Source organism: Pinus tabuliformis, chromosome 5_2 (assembly GCF_031772625.1).
Source record: "Pinus tabuliformis cultivar Carrire ecotype Pingquan chromosome 5_2, CPIR1, whole genome shotgun sequence".
Classification (NCBI taxonomy): domain Eukaryota; kingdom Viridiplantae; phylum Streptophyta; class Pinopsida; order Pinales; family Pinaceae; genus Pinus; species Pinus tabuliformis.
In genome coordinates, this window is record NC_142306.1 from 224,811,983 (window position 1) to 224,834,206 (window position 22,224).

At 35.3% G+C, this 22,224-nt stretch overlaps 1 protein-coding gene across 1 annotated transcript; it reads left to right on the top strand.

The window, feature by feature from the left end:
• The first annotated feature begins 12,975 nt into the window (after positions 1-12,975).
• On the top strand, positions 12,976-17,382 carry LOC149158355 (uncharacterized). Its single transcript, XM_089433960.1, has 7 exons — positions 12,976-13,407; positions 13,528-13,926; positions 14,089-14,707; positions 15,422-15,593; positions 15,687-15,783; positions 15,877-16,965; positions 17,158-17,382. Exons 1-7 carry the CDS (start codon positions 12,976-12,978, stop codon positions 17,380-17,382), a joined length of 3,033 nt encoding a protein of 1,010 aa, XP_089290086.1.
• The last annotated feature ends 4,842 nt before the right edge of the window (positions 17,383-22,224 follow it).

Below are 22,224 nucleotides of genomic sequence, written 5' to 3' on the forward strand. Positions count from 1 at the left end.
CAAATTGAGATCACAATAAACATACAAATATCCCATTAAGTATGACCTAAATATGATTCAAAGAATCTCACCTTTAGCCTAAGCATGTGGCATATTAATTTATGAGGTGCGCAATTTTATCAGAGGCACTTATTTTTTTGTTGGATGGAAAAAAGTTTGCTCTTACTTTTATGTGACCTTCAATTTATTATTTATAGCATGTTGAGAAATGGGAAATAATAATGTGCGACATTTATTTTGCATAAATTAATGTTGAATGAAAGGTTACAAAGTTTAACTAAGCTATAGTTTTCTTTGGTAAATGTAGAGGAACAACTTAAAGACATATATATATGGATTTTTATTTTGCAGATATATTCTTTTCTTCTAAAAAAGTGATTGCAACAAAAAAGTATTGTTATTGTAGGAATTGCTTGAGGACCTCAATGAGGTCCATTTTTGTGATGTCTTACTTGATTGATACTTTCTCATGATAGGAAGGATTTAAATATGAATTAATATATTCTTGAAATAAATCAAATTCAAAGTTTATAGATATAAAAAGATAAAAACAAATGTTAATCCCTTCGTTTCAGTGTTACTTGACTCTAGTGGTGGCAGGTTACAAGGAATAGGATTGGAAAAACGATGGGGAGACAATGCAGAACATGTCTTGGATATGATTCATTTGTTTTTTGACATCCTTCAAGTACCTGGTCCATCGAATTTGGAAATGTTTCTAGTAATGATTTCTATGGTTTTTAATGCTATGATTCTTTCACCTCATGGTTATTTTGGGCAAGAAAATGTTTTAGGAATGTTAGACATCGGTGGATAGGTAAACAATTTTTTTATAATTGCAATGTTACATGATATTCTCTCTTTATTGTTTGATTTTATTTTGAATGTTTCCTTTGATTTTGTTTTCTCTTTTAACTATGGAATTGAAAATACTTGATATCATGTCCATTTAAACAACATCCAAATCTTAAATATGAAAATAGTATTTCTTGGTATTGATTGAAATCCTCTTAGTTGTTTTGTGTTAAAAGGTTTTCATGACTATTAGAAAAGTTTACTTTCATGTTTTTATTTGAGTAAAAGTTGACTATATACTTGACCCAGTTCGTGTGTTAGAAAATGAATGTTTTTGAGAATAAAATGACAACGATTAGACATGATGCCTTAGATTATTTGTTTTCACAAGTTATCTATAGCTTGAATTTTTTAGCATGTAACTTAGTTGGCATTATTGTGTGGAGTTTTCCCTAAAGGTTGAAAACTAAGTTATTAACGAGTTATTTTCTATGGTGACATTTTATTTTTTTTGCTTGTATAGGTTATTTGGCCACAAAGTGGCCACTATCACCCAACTGAAGAAAACTTGTTCAAGTTTCTTTCTTTTTTGGGGGAAATTTGCATTGGCATTGCTAATGTGGAGGTATTTGTCGTATAACTCCTTTATAGTCTACTTCATTTTATATTCTATTTTTCATCATCTTTCATGTCTTATACTCTATATTGTATCTTCTTTCGTTTTCAGAAGAGGAACTCAGTATTGATGGTAAGAATAAGGAAATGAAGAAAGAGGAGAACAATAACACTGGAGCAACAAATGCAAAAAGAAAGAGAGAAGAGAACGAGTCTAGTGATACCCTTAAAGCCAATATACCGTAGGAGACACACACATAGAGACTGATGGTCATGTATTTAGAGTTGGTGAATTCACCTACAATACCTTGGAAACACAATGATAATGTTTTGAAGTGATGAAACCATAATTTATGTATAATCCAACCAATGTTAAATTGGAAATTCATATTGTAATATTCAAAATTTCATATAATATAATTTATGTGGTTGAAATTATTTATAATTGTACTTGATATTATTTAGTATTGGAATTATGAGGTGTAATGTTGCGTTTACATATTAGATAAACATGCACATCGTATGCCATTTTTCTTTAATTTAATCACAAAATCATACTAATTAATTTGTGTTGATTAATAATGAACACATAAAATCAATCTAAAACTACTAAATTAGTAATGTATATTGATTAACAATGAACACAGATAAAATGACTATACGACTAAATTAGTCATTTGTAATGATTATTAATGAAAGTAAATGAAATCAATATAAACTACTAAATTAGTTGTTTATATAATGAATATGAAACTACCAAAAAGAAAAAATGACTACTGTAAATGCTAAACTTATGATTAAAATGACGACTAAATTTTGCATAAATACGACTATTACTAGCTAATTTATAGTACCTTATAAAACGACCAAAATTTAGTCATATTTCTCTGGTCATTAATTGGTTTCAAACGGTGACTAAAATTTCCATATATGACTATTAGTAGCTAATTTATAGTATCTTATAATGCGACCAACATTTTGGTCATTAATTGGTTTTCTCAAGTGATCATATTATATATTGTTGTATATTTGGTCATTAATTGTGGAAACTAATTACTAAATCAATGAGTAAATTAATGACCAAATTTATGGCTAAATATACTATTAGATGATAAAATTGAGACAACCAATTAATGACTAAGCTAAAAAAGACTAAAATTTGGTCATGTTATAAGATACTCTAAACTAGCCGCTATTAGTCATCGACTAAAAAGTGGTAATTTATATGAAAATTTTAGTCATTTTTTTAGTAACTAATTATCCATTTTGTACTAGTGATAATTATATTTATTTGCCTTTATTATTTTATTTATTCATTTATTCCTCTATACTATCCTACTTAGTTTGATAAAACAAACAATTACTTCAACTATAGAATAAATTGGAATGCATCCATCTACATAACAACATCATAACTAGGCTCATATTCAAATTTGAGAAATATACCTCAGTGAATGCTAATACATGAGATATTAACTTCTCATACAGATTGATGTTGATAAATGTCAAAAAAATGTAATGTTATTGTGGCATGCTAATTATTTAGAAACATGTAACAATGTAACATGTGTCTCCTTAGCTCTTTATAGTTTTCATACCATAAATTTACTCTAAAAAAAAATTCACATTCTTAAACGCACAATAGATCTTATGATAAACAGGTAAGAAATTCTTAAATCTTTTTCTTTAGTGTTTAGTCTTCATGGGATGTGGCCCATGACTCTATCTTTTAATAAGTTGACAACAATAAATAAAAGAAACTTCTATATGCTCCTCTTGTACACGATCTTCATGGATCCCTTTCTCTTATACTATCTCTTGAGATGTAGACTCATCCTTGGTAATATTTTTGAATTATGGACAAGGATTTGAGAATATCCTTATGGTGGCTTGCCTTACATTACTAAATAAATTCTTTAGCATCTTTGACCTTTTTTCTTTCTAATAAAGAGGCACTACCTTAAAATGGATCTTTGGTTTAGGGTTCTTACAACACCTCTTATTGAAATAGCTAGACAAGCTAAAATTACTCCTTTTATCCTTTTAATAAACCTAGTCCTACTTTTTTATTAATATCAATATGTGGTACATACATGGCAAAGGGATGTGGAGACTTGCTAAAGTGAATGCGTAGGTTTTTACCTCTTATTATATTTCTTTCACTCCTTATCTTAAATGCGTGTATTAAATGTAGAAAATCAAGAGAGATTTTAGATCTAAATCTAACTCATGTTGCACATCTCTGACAACGCCACCAAAATGTTGGCTAAATTATTTTGCATAAATTAGGATATTAAAATATCAACCTAGGAGTCCATATGCTTATGAGCATAACATTATATATGAAGAATTACACTTATATTTACTTCACTTTCACTTAGTGTTTAAAGGATGACATTTCTTATACTATATGCTAAAGAAATATCAAGTTGTAGCTATTATTATTTGAATAAATATTCAATTTGGAAATGAGATGTATAGTAATATCACATGAAAAACTAAATGAAAGCTAATTCAGTGTATTGGAATAATTCAAACTCTAAATTGTAATCTTAAAGAAAACTTATGATTAATTAATTCAATATGAAAGGAACTAATCTCCTTTGGTGTAGATTACAAAAGCTTACACCAGAAGAAAAACATAGCATGAGAATCTAATCCTTGAGAAAGGCCTAAATAAAAATGCTCCTTTCACTTATGTAGGTTATTAACAAAATAATAAATTCTACGCAAACATGCGAGGACTGAAAAGCTACTCTACAACATGAAAAACATAGATTATTCAAGTTTAATTGGTTTATGAGACATACACTGGTGTCCCTGCCAGTAGGAGTTATAGTTGTAGTGTCTATCTCACTCCTTCAAGTGGCTTAAAGACTTCCAACTATACTTTTATAGGCTTCTCAACCTTTTACTTAATCAAGCAACATTAAACTTAAGAAACATCACTTCTATTTAAAGGAATATAAGGTTCTTCAAGACTACAACAATTAAAATACCATGAAAAAACACTAAAGTTGCACATAAATAAAAAACATAGTAGCAAATGGAAAGTGTGCAATAGATAGAATAAAATCAAAGAGTTTATGATGAATATAAACAATAATCATTTCGCATATATAAATATAAAAATAAAAATAAACCATAGAAGCATTTGCAATAAAATATTTGACAAGATCCATCTAAGGAAATGAAGGAACATCATTCATGTTTTCATTATATTATCTCAATTAAACATAAATTACTAGAACACATTTTTTTTCTTGCAAAATTCAGTAAAAACAATTTTAAAATGCATAAAAGTTTTCCAAAATTAAAAAAATAAAATAAAATGATAAAATTCACTTTTGATTAGCCTTATTTGTAAAAAAAAAAGAAAGAAAGAAAGAAAGACAAAATAGGGTAAAATTGTCGAATAGTATGTTTATTTTTATTTAAATAATGTTTACTCTGATGACTATTTTTCACCAAAAACTAAACCCAACATTTATTTATTTTTATGATGGTTAGTTTATTATTCAAAATGTGGCTGGGCTCCCAACTCTTAAATATATTATGATAAGGTCAACTTTGTAGCTAACGAGTGTGGAGTGAACGAGTGGTAAAACACTTTAATTTTTTAAAAGAAAGGAGTGATATTTTATACAAATTGAGTGTGTTATAGCATTGTTAATATAGTTTTTATGCAGTTGGAACCCAATCTCAACGGGCCATTCTGAAGTACTAGAGTGGCCAATTTATATTCTTGTATTTACTTTCTTTACTAGCATTTACATTTATTTGTCATAGTGATTTTCTTGATTAGGTAGATCATATGAGTATTATGAATAATAATTTTTTCTTTTGAGTTTGGTTTTTAGATCAAAAGATAGTATGTATATTTCATATATCTGTTATATCTTATAACAGATTTAATGAGGAAAAAAATGCTATATTTGAATTATCGTTATAAATATCATATGAGTATTATGAATAATAATTTTTTCTCTTGAGGGTGGTTTTTAGATCAAAAGATAGTATGTAGATTTCATATATTTATTAGATATAACAAACTTAATGACGAAAAAAATGTTATATTTGAATTATCGTTATAAATTTTATTATATAGTAGTTAGTTGATTGTACTATACATTCATTATATACTATTTCAATTTCATTATAGTAGCGTAAATATTGGTTATAAAGTTATTATTTTCATGAATATTTAGATATAATAGGATTGTTATTAGACTAGAAGTTATTTTTTAACATAATAAACCCTATAAGTGTCATTATTCGAAATATCTATATCATGCAAAATAATTTACATCATCTCATAGCTATGTAGGAAAACTTGATCAATAAGATTAAATGTGAAAGTGTTCTTGGCAGCATCGTTAAAAGAGAAACCTCTAGGTCATGAGGGTATCTCCTTATATCCTCCCTCTCAACAAAGATAGAGATCTGGCAATAGCGTTGAATCCGTGCCATTATTGTAATTTAAAAAGGAAATAATGAACATCGCATTACTTACCAACATATAGAAGTTGCTACTAGAACTCCAAGATGTTCACTTTTTTCTGTGCTTTTTACTTAATGGATGCATTACGTGCTAATAATTGAACCTACAAAGTGATAGTATTTCCTTCATATAACCTCAATAATAGTTGAACACTCTTCACACAATCACACACATATTTTTTGCTAGTGTAATCTCAGGGAAAATCATCAACCATTTAACAAAGCCTTCCCAAATTAAGCCTATCCCATTAATGCTATAGATAGTAGAATTTTTATCAAATACTTGATAAGGAAGCATTTCATCAAACAGTTAATGGGAAAGAATTTCATTAAAGAATTATCATCCAAGCATTTCCTTAAATACTTGGCATTGATCCATATGTCAGAAAAACTTATCCATATACTCACTAAAACAACCAACCATAATAAGCCATTTGATCTCCTAAATCTCTATGATTTGATCAATATCCCATGATTTATCATACAAAATTAAAATGTACAAGTTATCCATCTCCTTAGTGCCATACTCGCTAGAAAAATTTCAAACTATTTTAATTATTCCTTTCTCTCCATTACATATCTCCTAGCCAAAATATTGAATTCCACCATCCTCAAACATTAAGTTTACAAAGAAAGTATAGTCCACACTTGGATTTGCACCCATGGATTAGTACCTATGTTACCACTTATATTTCTTATGATAACACTAATCAATGAACCTAAATAGAGACAAATGTCACATATAGTTGTTCCAAAAATTTTATTCTCACATTAATTTATTTCAATTAAGAAATTACCAAATTTTGAGAAGGAATGAATCTTTCAATATGCAAACGATGTTTTAAATAAAAAAACTCAATAAAATATTTTACCCTTTAATATTTAATAAATTCTAAATAAAAATATCTTTAAATTAATTATAATAAAAAATATTATAATTAAAAATATATAAAAGTAATTAATAAGCTAAGTTAAATGGTATTTTCCACTGAAATCCGATGATACAATTTGACGTAATATTATGATATTAAGTTGTTTAATCTAATTTTTAAAATAAGCTAATTTTTAAATGAAAAAATGAATTTAACACCCTGAAATTCCATAAGTCACCAAATTTTATAAAATAAATAACTTAAATTCAAAGCTTTAAAGTTTTTTTTTTTCTGAAAAAAGAAAATACAAACCATCATTTTTTCTATAAATTAGATTAAGATATAAACTAATACATATAGAAGATCAAATATGGCTCAACAAACAAAATAACAGCCGAAAGATGGTCTGGTCTGATGAGCTTAAACTAGCCCATCATTGTGTTGTCGATCTACCTACCGAGCGTAAATATGAAAAGAAAAAGGGAGCAAGACCCACCAACAAAATAACAGCCTAAAGATGGTCTGACCAGCTTAGACTACCGGCTTAGAGGCGCTTGAAGATGCTCCGACAACTATCTTGATCAACACCAGAGAATACTTTGACCACCCTGAAATAAAACCCCGAAGATATTCGGATACAAAAGTAAAATAAAATCAAGTGGTTTTCAATTTGATTTTTTGGAAAATTTTTTGGTGGGTTTTTTACATCTAATTTCTCTAAAATCTTGCAGGAATTTATTGAAATCACAAGTGTGATGAGTAAGCCCTACATAATCTAAGTGCCCTAGGGTTTTTCAGAGTAATAAATCCATATATATATACTAAAAAACCAGTTTAAATAACACAAATCAAGATACCAATTTAAAATCGCACTCAAAACAACTCCAAATAAAACCAAAAATATTTTCACTGGACAGTATCATAAGAAGATACTCTGACAAGACGGGAACGACTGAGGATGCTACAACAGGCGTCTAAATTAGGCAGTGGACACAGACCACCCAGGAAATCCCAAACAATCAACCCAAAGACAAGGCCGCCAAAAAAACAGGGCCAAATGCCCAAAGGAGCTCTGGCTGACGCAATGTGAATTATAAAAATTCGCTGCACCAAAAGCCACCGATAGCGGCGGCGAATGGCAAGTGCTTAGAACTGGCCCTTTCATTAAAAAAACCAGGGCAGAGAAGCCCCTCGAAGCCAGCGGCATTAACCCCAACCCCGGCACACACACCAGTGAAAGCAGTCCCTCGGCAGCCAAAAATAGGGCGCAAAGCCCTCAACTGCCCACGTCCTCGCCAGTATCGGAGAATGCAGAAAAAACATGGGGCCTGAAATCAGCGGCAGAGAGGCACTGCTGGCAGTGCAAACCCAGCATCAGGCCTCCAAGTAGAGAAACCCGCAGTCCCTGGTGAAGACCACCAAGCACAGAACTCCACAAAAAGGGACCCACGAATAGGTGCAACACGTGCAAATGGAAAAATCGTGGCTGAAAATGAGCAAGAGGAGGCATGAACCATGGGCCAGGGTGGCTAGGGTTCAGTCGTCCCCCTCGGCTATGGTTTCGTTCCGGCGTCCGCTCTCGAGGGAGCTCAAGTTCTCATCATTTTAAGCTAAAAAAATGTGGGCCTAGATAAATATGTCTGTGTAGAAATTCCACAAACATCTGATGGGATAGAGAAAAGGGCTGCCACGAAAATATTTGATGTTGCACCATATCAATTAATAAATTGAAAAAGAACCCCAACCAGAATTTCAGTTAAGCGTTTAATGCAAATCGCTCGCACACATTTAGTTCACACTAATGGAGGAGAATCATTCAAAGTCGCTTCCTTCACCGCGTCATTCAAAGTCGCTTCCTTCACCGCGTAGGCTCCGAATGAATATTCCTATGATTCGAAGTCCATCGGTGTAAATCTCTCTCCAGCTTCTCTGCATATTCAAAGTGGTTTTCATAGTCTCAGATATTTTTATATTTGAAGAGTCATATACCTTAAACTCAATCTATTTTACATAATTAAAAATAATTTTTTATATTTTATTTATTTAGTGTTATAAAAGTAATTGTAAAATTCATAAAAATCCAATTTCCCCTAGTAATTTAAAATATATATATATATTTTAATAATATTTATTTTATATATATAAGTTATATATACTCTAACTTATAAATGAAATACATGATATAAAACAAAGATAATTTTTAAGTCGTAAATTATAACCATATAAGGCAATATAATAACTCATGCACTACTACTATGTAGTGCACACTATATATAAACATTAGTTAAATATTTATATTAAATTTATATTATCAATTTATATAGTTATTAACAAAATCATTTAATTTCAATTTTAATTTGATATAATTATTAATATAATTATTTAATTGGAAATAGTTAATACATATTCTAAAATGCTAAAATATTGGGGTGGTTTGGGTGATAGGAATCACAAGTTTGAAAAAGCATCAAAATACTTGTTATATGATACATTTTACATGTTCCAGAAAAATTATAAAAAATTACACTTTAAAAATCATCAAAAAACTTGTTACATGATACATTTCACACGGTTAAAATTTAAAAAATCATAAAACAAGCTAAGTTAAAAAATTATTTTAAATTATTATTATTATTAAAAAATTAGAAAAATAATATATAAAGAAAAATGTACTTTAACTAATAAAAAAAGGCATTTTTTTTTAGCATTTCTTCTTGTAGACTTTGATAATAAAAGTAGAGATATTTAAGAATCATAATGTGATGACCCCGGGAAAAGTGTAAATATTTAAATCTTACTGCGGTAAAAGACAGAATTAAGTTAACGATGGAAGATTGTTTGTTTTTTTTTTTTTTTAAAAACCTTAGTAGTATTTCTTGCTATTTTACATGTGCACTAAAAGAATAACTATTCCAATAAAGAAAATACTTATGATAGTATTGGCAACTCCCGAGAGGGATTTGGAAAAAGAAAGTCAGTTATCAAAACTGCAAATAACCACCTTCCCTAACTGGAAGGGTCTCCAGGGAAAAGGGGAGGGGTTGGCAAAACTCTGGGCTGTAGAGACAGGCAGAGAGAGAGAAAAGAGGGAAAAAGAAAACCCGAATAGACTAAGTCTGGTAAGGATCAGATAGTCGAGCACAAAAGTGCAGCCTTGCTGTGGATAGAGATCCGGCAAGAGGAAGCTTGGGGGGAGACCCTGGTCCCGGAGGACAGGTCTCATGGATGGGCGGTTAAACAAGCTATGCATAGAATCTGCAAATGATTTACTAAGAGATTAAAGTACTGGCGGTAACCAGGTAAGTACACTAAACCTTAAGCATCTGAAGTTATCTGTGTTATATAGGACATTGTTTCTCTGAAAATGCAAATGTTATTATTGCTGTACTAAGAGGTCTGCAATGACTATGGTCTGGGTACAATAAACTGTAACACTAGTACTCGGAACAGAAAAAGTAAGAACAGTGCGGGACAGAAAACCTGGCTGTAGAGGTAACGGCCACGATTAGTAACGCATTCAGAAAACAGAGATAAGGTTAAAACCCCGACTGTGAACAGGATGGAGAAAACCACCTTTCATGGGTAGTTTTAAGAAAGGAGGGTTTGTCAATATTAAGAGAGGTTACCAACACTAGATTAGCGAAGTGGAATGACGACAATAACCATGACCCAAACTTATAACACAAAAATAGTATCTTTCCGAGAACTATACCGAGCTCAGGAAATAAGAGAGGTCAAGAAAAAGAATAAAACTTAACCCTCAGAGCCACGTAAGCTCCCGCAATATGGAATGAGCGCTGCATTCATTATATGCATGGCGAATACCCGAATGGGTGAAGTACACCTGCAAATGGGACCGCACACCCGGAAAACCAAACAAAAACTCAAAGCAGGAATCGAAGCTTAACAAGATATCTTTCAAGTCATTTTAAAGAGAACCGAACAACCATTAAATTGTTTACACAAGGAACTAACTCCTTTTAAGCGGAACTGATACACAAAAGCCATCCCTTTAGAGAAACAGTGACATAAAATCACGAGTGCTGTGATATATATATATATATATAAACGATTTACAGTGAAGCATATATATAACGAGTTGCAGTGAAATGTATATATGCATTTACCAAGATAGGAGACCGATTTAACACCCAGACTTGCTGGTAGAAACATAAAAGACTAATCATTCTTTTGCATACAGAAGGCACGAGGTCGAGACGACCAAAACATCTATTATACCGAAACGCATGCGTAAACACTTACAGGCATGTCACAAAAGACCTATTAAACAAGCGATTCAGAACATAGGTAAACCCTTATCTTAACACCAGAAGAACAGTCATTACATTCCAGAACGGAAATCTACTTAGCAAATCTGGCAGCGTTCGAACTACAATATCCATATAAACCCTTTTAAAACAGAGTAAGATACTCGCATTGATATGAGAATATAAATATAGAATATAAGTCAAATAGAAACGGCCGCAAGGCTATAACAGTCCTGTTCCAAAACAAATGGGTCTAGAAACCCAACATATATAACCAGAAGAGTCACGTGCGAAGTTTAATTCAAAGATTAAATACAATATACAGTTTTAACTACAATACATCAAAGATGGAACTATAGTCTCATAAACTGAAAGCTTTCCAACCCAGAACCGTTGGAAGCGTTAGGGTTACTTCAGAACCCATATCACGAAACTAAGACAAATTGGAGCACAACAATGTAGAACCTCCCGTCGCCATCTGCGTCCAACCATGGAAGAGTAAGGTTGGGGCTTCGATCAGGCGCAGGGGTAACCCTCTGCCGACAGATGGATGAACAAAACGAAGGCACATTTAACCGGATTAAAACACATACAACAAGCAGAGAGCCGAAGGGTCGTACCTGTAGTAATGGTCGGCATGCGATAACCCTGAGGAAGACCTCCTTGCCGAGTCAATCTCAGAGGCGGATATCTACATTAAGCAATAAAATGGCAGAGGAAATCGTTAGTCCTGCTTTCTTAAGAAGGAAAACCAAAGAATAAAAAAAAACGATAAACTCTAAGGAACTAAATCCATTTACAGGCGACTGTAACACTCACCAGGTCATTTAGGAAATTTATAATACAGGACGGAAGCTCGGCGATGAGGATGCGCGCTGGCGGAGAGGGTAGGAGTTCACTCGGCGCAAAATCGTCGAACAATCCCACCAACTGTGGCGGGGTGGAGCAGAGAGCCGCAGAATCGCTGAGTTATGCCGGAAAGCCCGAAGAGTCGGGAAGGGGTAGTCTTATATAGCATCACTTACAGAAGAGAAGTCGAGGGGGCATCTCCACCCTCCGATTCAACCCAGAGCATCCCTACCGTCGGTTGAGGCGGCAACACGAAAGAAAACAAGCAGGAGTTCTTCACCTTGAACCACACACCCCTTCACGTGATCAGGCCGGCGAAATTTATTACTGTGTCCATATGTCCACTGCGGATGGTGCCAGCGAAGCTGGCAGTGAGAGCTTTCTCGATATGCCCAATGTCGCAGCGCTTAGACTATGCGATATGGGTTTCACATATGGAGAGGGGCAATACATAAGGTTTAAACATTATAACATATATGAACAGCATCAGCCGCGAATGTAATTAATACCAAGAGCTATAACGACAATGGTGTTGTAGCCTTACCATAATTATGTTTAATATATGGGTTGGGAATGTGACAATTGGTATCAGAGCAGAGGTTTTCATACTATGACCTCTGGGATGAGCTTTAACATGTTAAATTGTGGAAGGAAACACAGCGATTTGTTCTTTTTCTTTCTTCCCTTTTGGTTACTAAGATGTACAAATAACTAATAGTGTTGAATATTTACTGACTCTATTTTTGGCAAAAAAATAAAAAATAAAAGAACAACAATGAGACGCTAGGCAAGTGGCAGTACTTATGCAAAGAGCTAGCAGTGCTCTGCACAGAACGATAGCAAGCCAGGAACCTGCAACAAATCCTAGGAGTAATCCAGAGCTGTGGGTACATCTTGGCGAAGAGACACGGAGCACAAATTTAGCCATATTAGAAATAGTTCAAGAACTGAAAAATGAGATGGCTCGGTTGCGAGAGGATAATGCACGATTGACTATGGAGCAAGAAAGAATCTTAAAAAGTTTGTCTGAAAAGCAGAACCTGCCATTAGTCAATCCCAGTGCCGAACAATAGAGAATGACGGAGGAGCAACATTACCAAGCAGAACCTGAAAAATCGGAAGAAAGAGAGGATCAATCTGATAATGCATCAGAACAACAGACCTCAAAACGTCAAAGAGTGGAGCTACAGGGAGAATTTCGGAAGATTAAACCCCCACACTTTGATGGGGAACAAGAGGAAGCGGCGGAAGCATGTCTAATTAACCTGAAGGCACGATTAGCCATCTTTCAATTACAAGGGAAAGAAACTCTGTGGTGGGAGGAGGTCAAAATCGTTAAGGGGGTAAGCGAACGAACCATCACATGGGAAAAGTTTCAGAAATACTTCAAAGAAAGATATTTGACCGAGCGCTTTTATGATGAGAAGGCAAAGGAGTTCCATGATTTGCAGCTGGGACAGCAGACTATGGACGAGTTTATTAATCGTTTCACCTCCATGCTTCGTTATGTGCCTTACCTTAAGGAAGAAAAAGCCAAGGTGCAAACATTTGTTAGTAGTTTACCCATGTATATACGAGAAAGGATTGAGTTTGACAATCCCAGGACGATGGATGAAGTGATTTGCAAGGCCAAAATCTGTTTTCAACAGAACAAACAGAAAGGGGATGCTTCAAATAGGAAATGGAATGAGAAAAGGAGTAATAAAACTGTTGGAAACAGTAAAGGAAGTCGCAGCGGTGGAGTTAAGGGTGGAAGTAAAGGGCAAAGCAGCCGGAATGTACCAAGAGGATCGTTCAGGTCCAAGACAACCGGCGAATCCAGAATGAGCGAACAACCTGTCAAGCTGGAAAGCGAAGGAATAACCAAACCTCCAGTACCGTGCTGGGGTTGTGGAGGACCGCACTACATCAAAAACTGCCCGCAATGGAAGAGAACCGATCAAATATCCCAGATTCATGAGGCATCAACCGTTGGTGATGTGGGACGCAGCGTGTCTAGGATTAATGCAGCTCTAGACGACCATCAGGTGGAATACCAGCCCACCATGGTGGAATTTGAAGGTAAAATTTCAAACCTTTCTATAGCTGTTCTAATTGATCCAGGAGCTACTTTAAGTTATATTAGCCCAAAAATAGCAGAACAATGTAAGCTACAACCTGAAAAATTCAAGAATTCATGGCTGGTACAGCTAGCTACAGGGGCTAAAAGACGAGTGTTGGCAAAGATTAATAGCTGTCCTCTAACGTTAGCGGGACAACCAGTGGTAGCAGAACTAAATGTGCTTCCACTTGGCTCATACGATGTTCTGATTGGCATGGACTGGTTGGAGAAGCACTGGGCATTAGTAAACTGCAAGACGAAAACCATTTGCTACAAAGATGACCATGGAAGGGAACAGGTGATGCAAGGGATAAAACGACCCGTGCAGGTCCGGCCAATCACTGCATCACAGCTAGCTAAGTGTATCAGAAGAGGATGCCAGATTTATGCCATTCAGGTAGGATATGCAGAAACCAAGGATAAAACGGTTACACTGGACAACCTTCCGGTGATAAAGGAATTTGCAGATGTATTTCCAGAAGAGATACCTGGGCTACCCCCAAAAAGGGATATAGACTTCACTATTGAATTGGTTCCAGGGGCAGCACCAGTATCGCGGGCACCTTACAGAATGAGTGTACCCGAGTTGACTGAGTTAAAGATGCAACTACAGGAATTACTAGACAAAAATTATATCCGACCCAGTGTATCTCCATGGGGGGCCCCGGTGTTATTTGTCAGGAAGAAAGATGGAACCCTTCGAATGTGTATAGATTACCGACAGCTAAACAAGCTCACGATCAAAAACAAATATCCCCTACCTCGGATTGATGAACTTTTTGATCAAGTCAAGGGTGCCACAGTGTTTTCTAAGATCGACTTGCGATCAGGTTACCATCAGATTAGAATCAAGGAGGAGGACATTGCAAAAACAGCTTTCAGAACACGATATGGACACTACGAGTTTGTAGTGCTACCTTTCGGACTGACTAATGCACCTGCCACTTTCATGTGTTTAATGAATAGTGTATTCCATAAATTTCTGGATAAATTTGTACTGATATTTATCGATGATATTCTGATTTACTCCCGTACTAAGGAGGAGCATGAGGAACATCTCAGGTCGGTACTGCAAACTCTACGAGAGCACCAACTGTATGCTAAATTCAGCAACTGTGATTTCTTCAAAGAGGAAATACAGTACTTAGGTGATGTAATCACAAAGGAAGGGATTGCAATAGATCCTGAAAAAATAAGGACCATAATGGAATGGCCCATACCTAAGGATGTGGCAGATATCAGGTCTTTCATGGGATTGGCCGGTTATTATAGAAGATTTGTGGAGGGCTTCTCAAGAGTAGCCTATCCTATTACCTCCTTACAAAAGAAAGGAAGGGCTTTCAAATGGACTTCAGAATGTGAGCAAAGCTTTGAGCAACTTAAGCGTTTGCTCATCTCTGCTCCCATTTTGAGTATATCAGATCCTAATAAGGATTACGTGGTATGTACCGATGCAAGCCGAGAAGGTGTGGGTGGTGTGTTAATGCAGGAGGGGAAAGTGATCGCCTATGAATCAAGAAAGTTAAAGGAGCATGAGCAGAAATATTCTGCCTACGATTTAGAATTAGCAGCTGTCATACATGCACTGAAAATGTGGCGGCATTACCTTCTGGGAAGAAAATTTTTGTTGTTAACAGATCATCACAGTTTGACAAACTACTTCAGTCAGCCCACCCTGAATTCAAGGCAAGCCCGTTGGGCAGACTTCTTAAGTGGATTTGACTTTGATATTAAGCATTTGAAGGGAAAGGAAAACCGCGTGGCTGACGCACTGAGTCGGAAGGTGCAATGTTTATACGAAATTTCATCCCAGAAATGGAGGGATCCCTTGCAAGAAATGATAAAAACAGCCGCAGATCAAGATGCTGAATACCAGCAAATAAAACAGCAGTTACAACTTTCCAGCGAAGAAAATCAGCAGGGGTATGAGATAGGTGAGGATGGGATACTGCTCTATAAAAAGAGGTTGTATATACCTAATGAAGACAGTCTTAAAAATCTGGTTTTGGATGAGTTTCATATCAGCCACTACGCAGGTCATCCTGGATACCAGAAGATGCTTACTGCACTTCGGAAAGAATACTATTGGCCTGGAATGAAAAAGAATGTAGCTGAATATTTAGCGCGGTGTTTGGAGTGTCAGCAGATCAAAGCAGAACATTTACACCCGGCAGGGTTATTACAACCTATGCCCATTCCTGAATGGAAATGGGAAATCATATCCATGGATTTCATAACCAGGCTGCCTAGGACAAAGAAGCACAATGATTCTATCATGGTCGTAGTAGAAAAATTAAGTAAGGCATCGCACTTTATACCAGTGCAATCTACCTATAGAGCTGTGCAAATTGCACACATTTTTATGCAGAATGTGTTCAAACTGCATGGGCTTCCGAAGACAATAATTTCCGATCGAGATGTAAAATTCACATCAACATTCTGGAAAGCATTATTTACCGAACTGGGTACACAGCTGAATTTCAGTACAGCCTATCATCCCCAGACCGATGGGCAGACTGAACGAGTGAACCAAATAGTGGAAGACATGTTGAGAGCATGCGTGATGCAGAAACCGACTCAATGGGAAGAATATTTACATTTGGTTGAATTCGCTTATAACAATGGATATCACACATCATTGAAAATGACTCCCTTTGAGGTCTTGTACAGACGGAAGTGTCGTACACCCTCAAGTTGGAGTGGGCCAGAGGACAAATTGAGATTGGGGCCAGAAATGCTCAAAGAAATGGAGGACATGGTAAAAAGACTGCAGACTAATTTAAAGGCTTCCCAAGACCGCCAAAAGAGCTTCGCAGATCGGAAAAGAAGGTTTAAAGAGTACCAGGTCGGCGACCATGTTTATGTAAGAATTCAAGCCAGGAAAAGTACCCTGCAGTGGAGCAGTTGCGCCAAACTTGCACCCCGTTATTTTGGACCATTCCAGGTCTTGGCAAGAGTCGGGCCGGTAGCCTACTAGCTCGCCCTGCCAAGCCACATTAGAATTCATAATGTCTTCCATGTTTCCGTGCTTAAAAAATACATTTACGACCCTAAGCATGTGATCAAATGGCAAGACATAAGGGTAAGAACTGATTTCAGATTTGCTAGTTGGAAATGTGTTTTGAAGGTAAATGACTGGTACTGTTGATGGTTGCAGGTCGAACCGCAAGGAGAGGTCCTGGTCGAGCCGTTGAGCATTCTTGACCGGAGAGAAGTACAGCTGCGGAAGCGAGTTATTACCCAAGTTAAAGTGCAGTGGCAGCACTATAGGCCTGACGAGGCCGCTTGGGAAGATGAAGAATTTCTTAAGAAAGCGTATCCAAGGCTATTTGAGAACATCAGACATCGGGACGATGTCAAATCTCAGGCGGGGGAGATGTGATGACCCCGAGAAAAGTGTAAATATTTAAATCTTACTCCGGTAAAAGACAGAATTAAGTTAACGATGGAAGATTGTTTGTTTTTTTTTTTTTTTAAACCTTAGTAGTATTTCTTTCTATTTTACATGTGCACTAAAAGAATAACTATTCCAATAAAGAAAATACTTATGATAGTATTGGCAACTCCCTGGAAGGATTTGGAAAAAGAAAGTCAGTTATCAAAACTACAAATAACCACCTTCCCTAACTGGAAGGGTCTCCAGGGAAAAGGGGAAGGGTTGGCAAAACTCTGGGCTGTAGAGACAGGCAGAGAGAGAGAAAAGAGGGAAAAAGAAAACCCGAATAGACTAAGTCTGGTAAGGATCAGATAGTCGAGCACAAAAGTGCAGCCTTGCTGTGGATAGAGATCCGGCAAGAGGAAGCTTGGGGGGAGACCCTGGTCCCCGAGGACAGGCCTCATGGATGGGCGGTTAAACAAGCTATGCATAGAATCTGCAAATGATTTACTAAGAGATTAAAGTACTGGCGGTAACCAGGTAAGTACACTAAACCTTAAGCATCTGAAGTTATCTGTGTTATATAGGACATTGTTTCTCTGCAAATGCAAATGTTCTTATTGCTGTACTAAGAGGTCTGCAATGACTATGGTCTGGGTACAATAAACTGTAACACTAGTACTCGGAACAGAAAAAGTAAGAACGGTGTGGAATAGAAAACCTGGCTACAGAGGTAACGGCCACGATTAGTAACGCATTCAGAAAACAGAGATAAGGGTAAAACCCCGACTGTGAACAGGATGGTAGAAAACCACCTATCATGGGTAGTTTTTAAGAAATGAGGGTTTGTCAATATTAAGAGAGGTTACCAACACTAGATTAGCGAAGTGGAATGACGACAATAACCATGACCCAAACTTATAACACAAAAATAGTATCTTTCCGAGAACTGTACCGAGCTCAGGAAATAAGAGAGGTCAAGAAAAAGAATAAAACTTAACCCTCAGAGCCGGGTAAGCTCCCGCAGTATGGAATGAGCGCCGCATTCATTATATGCATGGCGAATACCCGAATGGGTGAAGTACACCTGCAAATGGGACCGCACACCCGGAAAACCAAACAAAAACTCAAGAGCAGGAATCGAAGCTTAACGAGTTATCTTTCAAGTCATTTAAAAGAGAACCGAACAACCACTAAACTGTTTACACAAGGAACTAACTCCTTTAAAGCGAAACTGATACACAAAAGCCATCTCTTTAAAAGAAACAGTGACATAAAATAACGAGTGCCGTGATATATATATATATAAACGATTTACAGTGAAGCATATATATAACGAGTTGCAGTGAAATGTATATATGTATTTACCAAGTTAGGAGACCGATTTAACACCCAGACTTGCTGGTAGAAACATAAAGGACCAATCATTCTCTTGCATACAGAAGGCACAAGGTCAAGACGACCAAAACATCTATTATACCGAGATGCATGCGTAAACACTTACAGGCATGTCACAAAAGACCTATTAAACAAGCGATTCAGAACATAGGTAAACCCTTATCTTAACACCAGAAGAACAGTTATTACATTCCAGAACGGAGATCTACATTGCAAATCTGGCAGCGTTCGAACTACAACATCCATATAAACCCTTTTAAAACAGAGTAAGATACTCGCAATTGATATGAGAATATAAACATAGAATATAAGTCAAATAGAAACGGCCGCAAGGCTATAACAGTCCTGTTCCAGAACAAATGGGCCTAGAAACCCAACATATATAACCAGAAGAGTCACGTGCGAAGTTTAATTCAAAGATTAAATACAATATACAGTTTTAACTACAATACATCAAAGATGGAACTACAGTCTCATAAACTGAAAGCTTTCCAACCCAGAACCGTTGGAAGCGTTAGGGTTACTTCAGAACCCATATCACGAAACCAAGACAAATTGGAGCAGGACAATGTAGAACCTCCCGTCGCCATCTGCGTCCAACCATGGAAGAGTAAGGTTGGGGCTTCGATCAGGCGCAGGGGTAACCCTCTGCCGACAGATGGATGAACAAAACGAAGGCACATTTAACCGGATTAAAACACATACAACAAGAAGAGAGCCGAAGGGTCGTACCTGTAGTAATGGTCGGCATGCGATAACCCTGAGGAAGACCTCCTTGCCGAGTCAATCTCAGAGGCGAAGATCTACGTTAAGCAATAAAATGGCAGAGGAAATCGTTAGTCCTGCTTTCTTAAGAAGGAAAACCAAAGAATAAAAAAAATGATAAACTCTAAGGAACTAAATCCATTTAGAGGTGACTGTAACACTCACCGGGTCATTTAGGAAATTTATAATACAGGACGGAAGCTCAGTGATGAGGATGCGCGCTGGCCGAGAGGGTAGGAGTTCACTCGGCGCAAAATCGTCGAACAATCCCACCAACTGTGGCGGGGTGGAGCAGAGAGCCGCAGAATCGCTGAGTTATGCTGGAAAGCCCGAAGAGTCGGGAAGGGGTAGTCTTATATAGCATCACTTACAGAAGAGGAGTCGAGGGGGCATCTCCACCCTCCGATTCAACCCAGAGCATCCCTACCGTCGGTTGAGGCGGCAACACGAAAGAAAACAAGCGGGAGTTCTTCACCTTGAACCACACACCCCTTCACGTGATCAGGCCGGCGAAATTTATTGCCGTGTCCATATGTCCACTGCGGATGGTGCCAGCGAAGCTGGCAGTCAGAGCTTTCTCGATATGCCCAATGCCACAGCACTTAGACTATGCGATATGGGTTTCACATATGGAGAGGGGCAATACATAAGGTTTAAACATTATAACATATATAAACAACATCAGCCGCGAATGTAATTTAATACCAAGAGCTATAACGACAATGGTGTTGTAGCCTTACCATAAATTTTTTTTTTTATGTTTAATATATGGGTTGGGAATGTGACACATAAGCTTAAATTGTTTAATTTGCAAATTTAAAGTACCTTATGGTGTTTTACGGTGTTGAATCTATTGATGCATTCAAAAATCCAGATTCTTAACCATGAATATTCAACCCCAGTTTACCACACAAATTGCTAATCTATAAATAAAATGTGTTGCAATGCCATAGGCTAATATTGTGGCATATCATATCATATGTTAAAAGATCATAACTCATTTCATATGTCAATTTTTTCAATTAATTAATTTAATTAAAACGAAAAAACATATTTTTTTGAAAATAAATATCAAACATTAATTTATATATTACTATAAATAGTAAATACTCTATATCATCAGCCTAAATTAAATTACTTATAGATACTATGTTATACTAAAAACAATAACTATTAACTATTGACATTACTTATAGATACTATATTATAATAAAAGCAATAACTATTAACCCCCACAATGGACATACATTTTAATTAAAAATTTAATTAATTTATTAAATTTAATGTTAAGAAATTTTAAAGAATTTAAATTTGCATATAATAACTTTATTAATTTTAGCATTAATAAATTTTACAAAATATCAAATTAATTTAAAAGAAATAAAAATTATTTTAATTTAATTTTTGAAACATTTTAAAGGTTTGCCAAATATTTTAATTAATTTGAAAAATTCCCAATAAACAATTCATCGAGTTTTTAAATAGTGTGCTTATTGATGAGATCAACTTTCTTTTCTGTTTGTACCAACATAATTAAGATAATAACAATATTACAGATGTAATTGTCACTTTTCCATACAGATATAGAATGATTATCATGTGCTTATTGGTAAGATCAAATTTCTTTTCTGTTTTTACTAGCATAATTAAACTAATAACAATATTACAAATGTAATTGTCACTTTTCCATACAAATATAAATTTATTAATATTTACAAAAGTAATAGTTCATCATTAAATATCCATAAATATATAAACTAATAAAAATAATAAATTTATGATCAATTTTTTTCGTCATTCAATCTTCATACTCAATATCAATATAGATATTAACTGATAACAATTTCCAAGTTGTTGTGTTATATATGGTGCGTGGATTTTACAAACCCATAATAATATCCAATTTGTTACAGAGACCACCAGATTCTAAAGTAATTAGAAGATCACGACCAATGCTGGAATATTTGTCGCCCACACAATGCCAATTACAAAGGGATGTACTTTTCATTATATTAAATAAGGGAGTGACTGTTTGTAGCGGTAGCCCTTGCCAGTAGAGGTGCTAGAAACATGAATTAAGAACTTTAAGGCCTGATTAATGAACAGTGCCATATAGGAATTTAGGTTGAAGTGAATAGTATTGCCTAGTAATTTGAGCTAGTGGTTAATTCAATGAAAATCAATGACAATGAATATACAAAAAAAAAAAAAATATAATTTGTACAATAATCCAAAAACACATGGTTTACATATGCAATAGTTTAGATTTGTCTTTCATAATATCGGGAGGTATGAACCTTCTCCACCTACACTAGAAAATAGTATAAGTAGTCCATGTACCAGAAGAAAAAAGAGATTTAGAGTATCCTTAAGTGCTACATATTCCTTCCTCCGTACAACAATGATGCTCCATGAGATTTGAAGATAGTTCACTTGTTCTTTGTTTCAGTCCATGTTTTGCTTATGGGTTGATGAGAGAGCTTCTATTCCAGGTAATGGAACTGCTATACCACAAGACAAAATATTTTAGTGACAGATGTTTAGTGCAAGAAATATACAATGAACATGCATGCATTGCATTACATTTTTCTAAACATATAATGTGAGATAAAGACAATTATCTTGGAAGAAAATGTACCTGAAGATCGGACTCTTCATTGCAAAGTAGAATTTTCGTTCTCATGG